The sequence below is a fragment of the Thermobia domestica genome, chromosome 13, assembly GCF_964235325.1.
Source record: "Thermobia domestica chromosome 13, izTheDome1.hap1.1, whole genome shotgun sequence".
NCBI classification, from domain to species: Eukaryota; Metazoa; Arthropoda; class Insecta; order Zygentoma; family Lepismatidae; genus Thermobia; species Thermobia domestica.
In genome coordinates this window covers 119,938,939-119,952,387 of record NC_137466.1, presented here as the reverse complement: position 1 = coordinate 119,952,387, position 13,449 = coordinate 119,938,939, and the positions used below count along the sequence as shown (strand labels likewise).

At 35.3% G+C, this 13,449-nt stretch overlaps 1 protein-coding gene across 1 annotated transcript in view; it reads right to left on the bottom strand.

Moving 5' to 3' along the window:
• Positions 1 to 13,449, bottom strand: part of LOC145668453 (BTB/POZ domain-containing protein 2-like) — a 103,867-nt gene that overhangs the window by 76,927 nt on the left and 13,491 nt on the right. Inside the window, exon 2 of the mRNA XM_081736333.1 lies at positions 2,504 to 2,639. Coding sequence (XP_081592459.1) covers positions 2,504 to 2,635 — 132 coding nt within the window. The 5' untranslated portion in view covers positions 2,636 to 2,639. The remainder of the gene's footprint in view (positions 1 to 2,503; positions 2,640 to 13,449) is intronic.

The window sequence follows — 13,449 nt, the reverse complement described above, 5'->3', positions numbered from 1 at the left end:
TATGTAAGATAATTGACCCCTATACATACCCATATAACCAAAGAAGTGAAATGAATGAAATGAAATTTTGAGTTTTACGTCCCACGGTTATGCCGGTTAGGCTAAAGGAGACGGTGATAATGAGTAATGAATGAAATGGTGGAATGAAGAAAGTGGGAGGAAACGGGAGAACCCCGAGAAAACCCACGCACACGGTGTTTGTCCACCATAAAGTTCACTTGGCGGGAGCAGGGTTTGAACCCGAGACCCCTAGCACCAGAGGTGAACGCTCTACCACGGAGCCACCGCGGCCCCCAATAACCAAAGAAGATAAAAAGGACCTCATAAAAGGGGAGAAATTAGGTCAAAAACTAAACACGTATTATAATGTATTGCTTACGTTTATATTTTGGCAATTTTTTACCCATAAAAGGGAACGAGGTGGACCATCCAAATTTATAGTGGTACATTTTAGATACTATACTATTATACCAAATGCTTAAATTGGACGATTTCCAAAATTGAAGGAGTGGGCCAAGGTACCCCTCCCAAATTTTTAAAGGGTGCACCAATGTGCCAATGTCTTGTGACAGGGAATCGACCCCTGTATATGTCCATTTAACCATATAAGGTAATAGAGTCTCATAAATAGGAATAAATTGGACCAAAAAACCGAACACGTGGTACAACGTGTTGCTTACGTTTATATTTTGGCAATTTTTTACACATGAAAGGGAACGAGGTGGATCACCCAAATTTATAATGGTACATATTGAATTCCTGTATTATGATACCGAATGCTTAAATTCGTCAATTTCCAAAATTGAGGGGGCGGGCCAAGGTAGATCTCCCAAAATTTTAAGGGGGTGCATCAATGTACCAATGTCTTATGAAAGGGAATAAACACCTGTACACACCCATATAACCCTATAAGGTAATAGGACCTCATCAAAGGGAATAAATAAGATCAAAAAAAACCCGAAATTAGAATTTTTGGCAATTTGTTTACCCATAAAAGGGAACGGGATGGACCTCAATACTGATAGAGGTACTACTACTACTACTACTAATAATAATAGAAGCCGAGGTGATTAAGTTTCAGCGCGCTCACCTCTGGTAATAGGTCCTTGGTTCGATTCCAGCAAGCATCAAGCAAATTTTGTGGTGAACAAACCCCGTTTGCGTGGGTTTTTTTCAGGGTTCTTCCATTTCTTTCCACTTTCTTCATTCTATCATTATGATCCATTTCATCACCACCGTCTCCTTTAGCCTTGGTGCCTAGTTCTGGGAGGCTAAACTAATAATAATAATATTATGCTACAGAAAACGTTTAAGTTTTATATTTCATTTAAACTTTAAATTCTAACAATATTTGATTGTTACATATTGACATTTATAACAATTTAACAAATATTATTTTCCTAGAAAATATTTTTTTAATACTCCGGAATTAACACTTTATTTCTGTGCAGCAGATCGACTGGCATTTAATATATTCTATCCTCTTCATATTTTACATTCGTAGGCAAGGTCGGGTTTCGTTTTGTAAAATAATTCGTTTTGTAAAATAAAATATTGTATTTTTATATTTTTTAAATGTATAATGGGAGAAAATATTTCAAAAGACCCAAATACAAGCTTAAAGAGAATTGGTCCTCATTCGTAATGAACCAGGCGCAGACATATTACACAGAATTAGGCCGAGGGAGGGTCTGGAGGTTCGCAATACGGGTGATCTATGCTCTTGACACCGAAACTATTTGGATTACCGACCTACAATCTAACACGGAACCCAAACCGAATTGGAGGAGCACACAATGATTCGAACCCAACTATTTCTTACTAAGTCAAGATTTCTAAACATGTAAAAAAGCACTACGAAATCTCAACCAGAACTCATAGGCTACTATTTTAAATAATCCTTTAAAACATATTTGCTGTATCGATCTAAAACTTTGCAGCGTTAAATTGTCAGAAATATATATATATATATATATAAAAGAAAACTCATAATCGAATATTGTAAGTCTAATAGTTGCAGATATCAAGAAAAAATGAAATCTTTAAGTTTTACGTCCAACGGTTATGCCGGTTAGGCTAAAGCAGACGGTGATTATGAGAAATGAATGAAATGGTGGAATGAAGAAAGTGGAAGGAAACGGGAGAACCCCGAGAAAACCGACGAGCACGGTGTTTGTCCACTACAAAGTCCAAACGGCACGAGCTGGGATCGAACCAGGGACCCCAAGCACCGGAGGTGAACGCTTGCAAATATCAAGAATCTGGTTTAAAAAAAAATAACAGCTACATACCCTATAAAAGGAGGCAGATGCCATCTTAAAATATTACAATAGTATTTTCTCTCTTAGGCACATTCCTATTCTGCCTGAGGAAATTGTACCCTGTAATTTGCAGGCAAATAGAATATTCTTATGTTATTATGATTCTAAATATATAGCTAAAGTATGCAGAATGAAAAGGTTAGCTCATATACATAGCGAATATCTAGAAAAACGTGACTTACCTCTTGGTTGGTGTTTTCGTCCCCAACAAGAAATGTGCAATCTGTGTACAATCCATTTTGCAACATGTAATGTAGTCGATCATTCCAGTTTGCTTTATGGTCTTGCCAATATTGAGATTTATTGGAACTCATATTTCTGTAAAATAATAATTACAACTTAAATGGTCTAACAACTAGAAAATTACATTTCCTATAACCTAGTAATTATACAAAAAAAATTATAATGATTAACTTTAGAAATTTCTTTCTTAGGACTTGAATTTATGTTGAAAGTTTTTTTCTCTACATGATAAACGCCTATGATATTACTAGCGTGATGAGACACATAATAATTGTATGTTGCTGATATCTGATATGCCAATACCAGAACCACCAATTTATGTACTTCAGTTTGCTGATGATACGGTGTATCCCACTTTATGTTCCTCAGTAGATTGAATACATGCAGTACTGCAACTATGGAGTTAGTAATGCAAGCAATGGTTTCATCTCTGAGTTTATTTCTCTATTGCAATCGAAAGTGGTAGAAATACATTCATAATTTCGGTTTCAATCTTGATCATATACTACTAAATATAGTGAGTAATAGCTTCCACATTTCGGTTTAGAGCCCCAAGGATAAGTTTAGCTCTACCTTTATCCTTCTAACCTTATCCTTCTGAAACCAGAAGAGGTGGAAATCAAGAATTTCCGATTTGAACGCTGATCAGCATAATGGAAAACAGTAACAGATAATGATGAGAAGTAGAGATTTTTAATGTGAATTCAATATCGCAGGAATAGTGTCCATCTCCGATTGTACTTCTCTATCGCAACCGGAAATGTTAATAAATTACTAATTCCGGTGTAATATGATTTTCTATAGAGTGGAAACAATAATAGAAGACAACACATGTGGAATTAATATCTGAGGAATAGATGCTGAGAATAGATAATAAACTTTCGGTTTCAGTATCGATTTCGGTATAGTAATATACGAATTCAGCGTCAAAGGAACAAGTTCCATTCCACATTTTATCCTTCTTTTGCAGACTGAAGTTACAGATCTGTTTCAAAATTGAATTCGCATAGTTTAGAAGTCTACCGTAATTTCACAAGTGAAATTAAATTCTCTTGCTTTTGTATTATTTTCCAGTTTTGTATTATTATTATTATATAACAAATAGCTATATGAACGTAACACTTTGCGATCCCATTATGTTTCTCAAGTTTGTATGAACCGATCTAGATTAATTTTTCAAATGTAGTGTTCGTTGTATAATGATTTCTGGTGCAAAGTAAGAATATACAGGCTACTTTCTGGTGATTTTACTGTTGAAATCACAGGGTGCATTTGCATGAGGACTATTCTGGGTTGTACCTACGGGATTGGGCGAGTAAATACAGGATTGACTTCTAAATGACTTTCTCGGCAATCTCCAAATAGAGTTGACTGTTAGGTGTTCATGACGAATACTTATAATAGAACAAATAGAAGTGCCCATTCTTCACACGGGAAGAAAAAGGTTTAAATGAATATAACACTGGAAATTTGAATATTGTAAAAATGTCCCTACTTTTCCTTTTAAAAACAGAATTGCTTCTATTGTCCCTATTTACTCATTTTTAATTATAAGTTTATCTATCGAATTTCACGTCCCCAACGTAAACAAACACTCACATTTTGGAATAAATAATGGAAATTTTTAATACTGGAATTTCTTCCCTTTATGAAACCCTTCTGAAAAGGGCGAATTTTCGATTAATTGAAATTACAAATTCACGTACCCCTACTACTCATCTAAAGTTGTTTTTTCTGAGCAAAGAAAAGGAAATTTGAATTCTATAGAAACTTTTTTTTTTAATTAGAAGCTGAATTATCAAAGGATGTAACGCTATTTTGGTATTTTTAATTAACAGTTTTAATACCGAATTTAACTCCTCTAGCTTGACTGATTTTTTACATTTGGCAGTTTCATAATAAAGAATAGAAATTTGGAATTTTCAGTTATTTTTAATGGGAAGCTTTTATGTCATGTTCTATCTTGTAATGCACCGCTAAATTGTACCTGCACTTCAGCGCATTACAGATATTTGGGGAGCAGTAATGAGGACTTCGATCTGTAACCAAAGATGCAGAAATTAAAATTCAACAGCAAATTAGTATTTTTGGAATCAAAAAGATAAACAAATAATTTTAATTTGAAGATTAGCAAGTTTAGTGATTTTGTAAACACACATGAAAATAAAAAATGTTTCACTTTGAACAGACGGAGAAGAAGCTTGTCGCATTGTTCACTCACAGAACTAAAATTTTGTGATATGAGGGTTATCAGCTTCTACAACCAAGGTCTCTCGCTCTCGCTCTCTCTCTCTCTGGAACATCCGTAAGTTTGAAAGCCTCTATCACACATACAGCACAACGGAGATGGGCAAGACAATGCACATTGGAAGCACTTTAGCGTTGGATACTATGGTCATGGTATGACTTGTTTTGAATGAATAGCAACGAAGTTACAACGGCTTGTCAAATTTGAATTTTTTCAAAAAGCTTTATTTCGAAGAAATACTTAGATAAGTATCATATCTAGTTACTTGTGTGGTTTGCAATTAACAAACAAATAATTTTGCCGTTCACAGCAATTCGATATCTCAAACCGTTCCGGAGATATGACAAACATTGATGAAGTTCGCAACACCACTGAAAATGGCATATTTCTGGACAATATTTAAATTGATTGTAGTTTTCCTTGTCTTTTATAGCATTGCAAGAATAACTTTTTTAGTATCTTTAACTACAACAATTACATGATTTAACCAGTGTTGCAAACTTCATCAATGTTTATCATATCTCCAGAACGGTTTGAGATATCGAAGTGCTGTAAACGGCAAAATTATTTGTTTGTCAATTGCAAACCACACAAGTAACTAGATATGATACTTATCTAGGCATTTTTTTCGAAATAAAGCCTTTTAAAAAAATCAAATTTTCAAGTCCTTGTAACTTCGTTGCTACTCATTCAAAACAAGTCATACCATGACCATAGTATCTAACGCTAAGGTGCTTCCAATGTGCATTGTCTTGCCCATCTCGGTTGTGCTGTATGTGTGATAGAGGCTTCCAAACTTTGGATGTTTCTGATATTATAACATCCTTAGTTTGCAACACTGAATAATAAATGTGATATTTTAAGTTTTCATTTAACATGTTAATTTGAAATATGTAATAATCTGACGTAGTGCCATTTGAAAAAAAATATAACTTTATATTGGGATGGCAACACTGTTCACTGGTTGGTGGTGTTTAATACGTAAAACGGTGTGCCCCTTTTTATAGTTGATTCACGTAAAGTTTCGCTTTTCTCCCTCTTCTGGTTTCTCCGTTATCACGGATGTTCCAGATAAATTGTCCACCGTGTATATATATATTCAACGTAGTTTATTTTCAGTGAATGGGAGATTAAAATAAATAAATAAATACAGGTAATTTAGAAGATAATTGTGAATTTCACTGAGGAGGAGAGAAATATATATCAATGAAATGCTTTCGGGGGAGACTCCCTCTCCCTACCATCATCGTCCACCAAATTGCTAGAAAAGAAATGAAATAATTAATAATATAAATTGAAGCATAAATTAAAAACCGATGGTGTTATAAACAATCATCTTAACCCTGGCATATTCTTTTAGTATACTATGATAAATTAACGTAACATACCTACAAAATGACGATTCTGTAATACCGTTATAGATGTTTTATAAGGGTATTCCATGAACTCAAAGTCATATATTTATAATGTTTTCTTAGAATATATTATATAAAACTTCAAGAAGTATGATCCTAAGGAAACATGATCCTAGAATCATAATAAGTTACAGATGTTGCATGTTAAGTACGTGATACATTAATTGCAGAAAAGTTAGTTGTTGATCATTGTGGTGGGAGTTTAGTTAACCTTGGTGAGTTTTATTAAATATATAGAAGAAATGAAAATAATTATATATGGTAAATAAGAAATTTAATTATAAATAGATTTAAATAATAGAAATATAATGGAAACTAATATATTATTTGTACTCACCACACAATGAAATACCATTAAGAGTTTTAAGCAGTGGTGCTATTCAGCCGGTTTGGGCGAACCGGTTGTTAAAATATTTCGAGTTCGCAGAAAAGTTTGTTATACCGAGATAAACAAACCTACACACACACAGACAGACAGACAGACAGACACACACACACACACACACACACATATATATATATATATATATATATATATATATATATATATATATATATATATATATATATATCACAAAGCCAAGCGTGAAAGAAAGAAGTCAAACAAAATATCTGTTTAAACCTGGCAGAACTCATTTTCAGAATTCGAAAATTAAACCTTGCAGATTGTTTGTTCATGTCTGTTTTCATAAACTTTTTGTTTGTTCTTGATTTATAAACAATTTATACCAAAAACAAAATGGGCGATGGCAACTTCACGTAGCAGAACCCATTTTCGGAAATCGAAAATAAACCATGCAGATAAGATTTCAATATATTTTGTAATTTCTATTAGCATAGGCAAGTGTGTGCATTGCAAATTTCAGCTGAAAGGGAGAGCTTGTAGAATACAAATTTTTCACAGCCAAAATGAATTGACCTATTTGAAGAACATTACTTTGCTCTGTACATACGAGAAGATTAATTTAGGGCGAGAGGAACGGCGAAATGTCTTTGTTCTTAGAAATTCTTACAACTATAGGGTGGAGAAAAGGGACGACATCCAGAAAAATTTATTTTCCTTTTTTATTCAAAAAATTCTAAAAGAGAGGCATTAAAAACTTAAGTGAACAACAGAGAGAATACAAAGCAAAAACAATAACTGTCTTTAACAAGGAAGAGAATTCTTCGCAAAACTATTAACAGCCACTGCACAGAAAATACAACAGTCTTTGAGTGACGTCACAGTAAAAAGAAACAGAAAAAATAGGTTCTTCGACGGAAACATATCTAAGCGTCCACATTACAAGGTGGATGGAAAGCGATGACCAAGTTTAGAAATATCAAAAATAATAGTTTGGCCAAAGTGGAATAGGATACAGGGCTATGACGTAGTTGGATCAAAGTTACGGTTTGTAATGTGAAAGAGAATTGAGATGGTTTATAACGACTTGTTTCGCTTCATTCGAGGTTCAGTGCGATTCAGACTAGGGATGGCCAGACGGATCCGGATCTCGGATATCCGGATCCTAGAAGATCCGGATCTCGGATCCGGATCCGAAATTTCGGATCTTGGATCCGGATCCGGAATTTCGGATCTTGGATCCGGATCCGAAGTTTCGGATCTTGGATCCGGATCCGAAGTTTCGGATCTTGGATCCGGATCCTGAATATCGGATCTTGGATCCGGATCCGAAGTTTCAAAGTTCAGATTCGGACTCCTGTTTTGAATATTTTAGGCCTTAGAATGACCCAGAACTAAAATATCCATATGTATAAAATTTACTAGGTGAATTTTATCTAACTCAGTGGGAAGACAATTCAATTTAAATGACAAAAGATTACATCAAAATGTCATTTTCACATTTTTCGGGGTGTAGACCATTGTTGCGCACACCCCATCATTTAGCCTTTAGTATATCTTTAAACGTACTACAAGTATGCCACTTTCATCTCAAGTCAGTAGTTGTATAGATCTGCCTTTTGTTATATATTAATCGAGTTAGGATTAAAATTCGATTGTTTGTGAGACCTATGATAATATTTTCAGAATGAGTTATAACGTTGAAAAACTGCATAGTAATGCTGCATATTTTCTTTGTGCCACATTGGAATTTAATGTAGTCTATCTTATACAGTCGGCTCTTATGATTAATTCAATGATCTGAACTCCTGCAGCATTACGCTAAAATCATGGATGTCTTTGAATTTTCATCATTTCTATTTTTTTTTAATTACGAGCAAAATAAATATCATAAGCGGTATTTTACATAATACATATAGACGCAGATCAGTCAGTTGATTGCTTAAAGTTTATAGCAAAGCTATTACATTTCTAAGACACTGGCGGCGTTAGGACAAAATCCATGCCTTTCCCATAAAATCTTAAATCTCTCTATATAAAAAGGGCAGTCCTGAGTGACTGAGTGAGTGAGTGACAGATCACCGTACAGGAGAAATCGCTTAAGCTACAAACTTGAAATTTGGACAGTTTATAGGCTTTGTGACGTAGGATACCACTAAGGAAGGACTTTGGGAAATTCGACGAGGAAGGGGGGAAATGGGGTGGAAAATATTGATGATTCTTGACGTTAGATACTTCAAATTTGATACTTGGGTTTCTCATTGAAAATAATTTGATACTTGTTTAAGTGCTTTTTGATACTTAAATTAGAAGGGGCAGGGAAGATATAGGAAGTAAAAGAGCGGGTGGTAATTGCAATTATTGCAACTAGTATAATAATATGCCTATATCTCGGAAACTTAAAGGGTTAGAAACATGGAATTTGGTATTTGGACTTCTCACTTAAAATAATTAGATACGCATTTCAACGTTTTATATATATATATATATATATATATATATATATATATATATATATATATATATGGCCCAGAAGGGAAGAAAAAGGGCGAGAAGAAAATTAAGTGGGGATTACAATTACTGTATTAATATGTTATATCCTTTAAGGTTAGAGACTTGAAATTTGGTATTTGCATTTCTCATTGAAAATAATTTGACGTGTGTTTCAGTGTTTTTTGACGTTTTAGTAAAAAGGAAAAGAAAAGAGATGGAAAGGAAAGAGAGTGGGGATTGTAATTATTATAATAACATGTCGATTTCTGGGAACCTCTGAAGGTTAGGAGCATAGAATTTGGACTTTACATTTGAAATAATTAGGTATGTACTTAAGCGTTTTTTGATGTATGTCTTAGAGGAGAAGAAAAGGGGCGGGGAGAAAATACTTTTATATCTCGGAATCCTGGAATGTTAGAGAAATGAAAGTTGTTATTTGAACAAAAATTCGTTATGAAATGAAATCCTTGAGTTTTACGTCCCACGTTTATGCCGGTTAGGCTAAAGGAGACGGTGATTATGAGAAATAAATGAAATGAAGAAAGTGGGAGGAAACGGGAAAACCCCGAGAAAACCCACGAGCACGGTGTTTGTCCACCACAAAGTCCACACGGCGCGATCTGGGATCGAACCAGAGACCCCAAGCTCCGGAGGTGAACGCTCTACCACTGAGCCACCGCGGCCCCTTAAAAATTCGTTATGTTTGCAGGCGTATGATGTGCGAGGCCGTAGACCGAGCAAATGTGTGGGCTGGGGGGAAAGCCCCCATGTACTCGCACTGAAATTCGGTATGTCTCGGGATACCAGAATGTTATTACATATAATTTGATATTTGAACTGAGATTCGGTATGGTTGTAGGTTTACGAGGTACGAGGTCATAGGCCGATCAAATGACATATCAGAGGGTCTAAGGGCAAATCCCCAGACATTTCTTTTTAAATTGATTATGATTAGAGGCTTTTGTGGTGCGAGGCCCTAGTAACGGGGGTCTAGTGGCGAAACCCCCAACTAGCCGAGGTCTATTAAGTATAAAAATGTATTTGCGTAATGACTGGAAATTGCATGTATGCCTGTGGACAAAATTGCATAAGTAGCCACGAGAAATGACAATCCTTTAAGATAAAAATTTTAAAAAGCTACCAAAATGTACTTTTGAATGAGTTGTATATTATATTTGCGCAGGGGCGAATCCAGAACGGACTCCTGGAGGGGGCGGTTGGGGATGCTATCAGTGAAAAATTACTTAGATGATCTGAAATTGCCACAAATTACTACTAAAGTACACTGTTAATGGTGGCGCTGGGTAGGGGCGAACGACTTTTCGCCCTCCCCCTGCATCCGCCTATGTGCTTACATGAATGATATAGCTCCTTATACAACCTATGCAGAGTTAAAGTACTGGATTACTAATTAGAAAGATACGTGTTACTGCTCGTGCCTCCATATGGTATTTTGTATACACATACAGTACATTAATACATTGATTTTGATACATTAATTGCCATTTAGAACTTCATCTCTACTACAATTCTTAATTCTAACTGGAGTGGTACGGTCACAGAGAAACGTATTTTTAAAGAAAGAAAAAAAAAAGCTCATCAAGAGCAAGAAAAGGAAGTTGCTCCTTAATTTGATTTGATCTATATTTTATGGGCTGTTCCATTAGCAATGGCCTAGCCCATCACGACTAGGAAATGGCCTCATTCAGTGACCACAATAACTCAGAAAGAATTAGAAAAGTAAGCAGCCTGAGTCTAATGAAGCTTGGGCTTGAGACTAAGGTTTCATCCCAGCATTTGACTAGTGTTACAGAAAACAAAGGACAAATTTCCATCAGGACGACCGCTTTAAAAAAGATTTACTACCTTTTCGGTCAAGTATTTCCACTAGAATCGAATCTGACAATGAGATTGCTCTCACCTAAGTCGACAGTTTTACTCAATCAAATTTGGAATGAAGAGAACGCAAGGCTGTCACACGATCAGATACCAGAAGTGTCTTAAAATCTTATTTTAAGCATAGGAATGAAAATCACTTTGTCAATAATTTCGAAAATTTTGCTGATTCGGAACACCCGAATTTTCTGACACGGAGTTTCGATCCGAAATTTCGGATCCGGATCCAAGATCCGAAATTTCGAATCCGGATCCAAGATCCGTTTTTTCGGATCCGGATCCAAGATCCGTTTTTTCGAATCCGGATCCAAGATCCGGTTTTTCGGATCCGGATCCAAGATCCGAAATTTCGGATCCGGATCCAAGATCCGTTTTTCGGATCCGGATCCAAGATCCGTTTTTTCGGATCCGGATCCAAGATCCGTTTTTTCGGACCCGGATCCAAGATCCGGTTTTTCGGATCCGGATCCAAGATCCGTTTTTTCGGATCCGGATCCAAGATCCGAAATTTCGGATCCGGATCCAAGATCCGGTTTTTCGGATCCGGATCCAGTGGCCGGATATCCGGATACCGGATATCCGGACCCAAGTGGATCCGGATATCCGGATCCAAAAATATCCGGATCTGGCCATCCCTAATTCAGACCCATGCGTGAGCTGGATCACTCTTCACAATCTATCGCGCTTCATAACCCGCGAAGACCCATCCGTGGTCTGTAGGGCAAGTAAATAATCAGCTCCGAGACTTATCTCACCTAGATGAATTAACTTACGGCCAAAGTGTACTTGTGTTTAAGTCACTTTGTGTAATCGCGAATTTTACCCGTCGTTACATTTTGTTTCATAGTGTAGGAATGGTTGTAATTATGTAAGTACAATAAGTCGTATATTACAAGTATGCATAACTGATTAATTAAGATAGAGTTAACTAGGTCTCATTATGACGTTGGCCAGGTGTATTCTGGAGTAGATAGGGAGCTTAATATCGCTTTCTCTCGAAATTCGTGTTCATGGCGAATGACTCTTTGGATACACTTATAATTACATTGTGTAATGTTTATTTTACATATTAGTGTTGTCAATCTAGGCTGGAATGTTTTATGATTTGGACAGCACGATCCTAGAACACAGGATCTTTAATACTTGATACTACCTTTGTTATGATCCTTTGTAATTAACTCTGAAAAGAACAATAATTTACTACAATAAAAGGTATCGAAAGTTCCAAGTTGATTTGCTTTCATTTAATGGCTAATTGGCAACAGTGAATACCTAGATTATTTCTTAACTATGTTCTAAATATATAAAAAAACGACTAAAATTCAATTTCTCGACATTTATTGTATGTAGAAGTATAGACGTTTATTCCTTAATCTCAAATGCTCAGATATCAAGAATGAGAAGTGGGATCATATGAGTGAAGTAGTAAGGGTTATTTATATTTGAAACACATACAGACCATTATCAACAGTTGTCGATCCATTGCTGGATAAAGATTTTCCAATACTTCTCGACAACATCTATCTTGGACAATTCTTTTCCAAGATATCCGCAGTGCTACATAATTTTGTCACACTATTTGTATGCTGTGTAGGTCGCTGCATGTCACACGAGAATTATATTTATCTTTCCTCCTATCCGTCTACTATATATATCATACACACACACACATACACACACACACACACACACACACACACACACACACACACACACACATATATATATATATATATATATATATATATATATATATATAGAGAGAGAGAGAGAGAGAGAGAGAGAGAGAGAACCGGTTGTTAAAAAATTAGAATAGCACCACTGGTTTTACGTAAAAGAATCTGTGCCTAGGATCAGAAAACGAAGGAAACAAGAAAACTTATATACAATATACGTATATCTACATAATTGTATGAAAACAACTAATAAAATAAATTTAGCCTAACTGAATTCATGTATGAAGAAGAATCCATCAATTGAATCATCATATGTTATTGCTATATTATCGTTATAAAATATGAAATATTATTGCGTAAGCTATAAATATTATAATAAAATAAACATTACCACGGAAATTATTCTATTTATCTGGAATATTTCTAATAAACTAATGTCCTAGATGTTCTGGTATAATGTTACAGTAAGATTTTTCTGTTTACTACAATTCGTTAGGATAATTTACGAAATTTCCTCCTGGTGTTACTCTCCACGTTGCCCTGAATCTTGATTTCTTCTGATCTTTCCCGTTCCCAAGAGTGAATGGGTGGCGATTCCGCTGTGAGGGGCCAAAATTCTTACCTGAATTCACGTAAGTAAATATTAAATGATTTTCCATCGTATAACTCAGCCTATAATGTAAAATGTTATCACTGTTTGTAATCTAGAACTGTTGCTTGATGTGGATGTATTGCCAAGGAATTTAAAGGTACCTGATGACGTCTTTATGCGTCGACGCGCAACATGCATACCGCTTAAGTAACAGGTTACTTA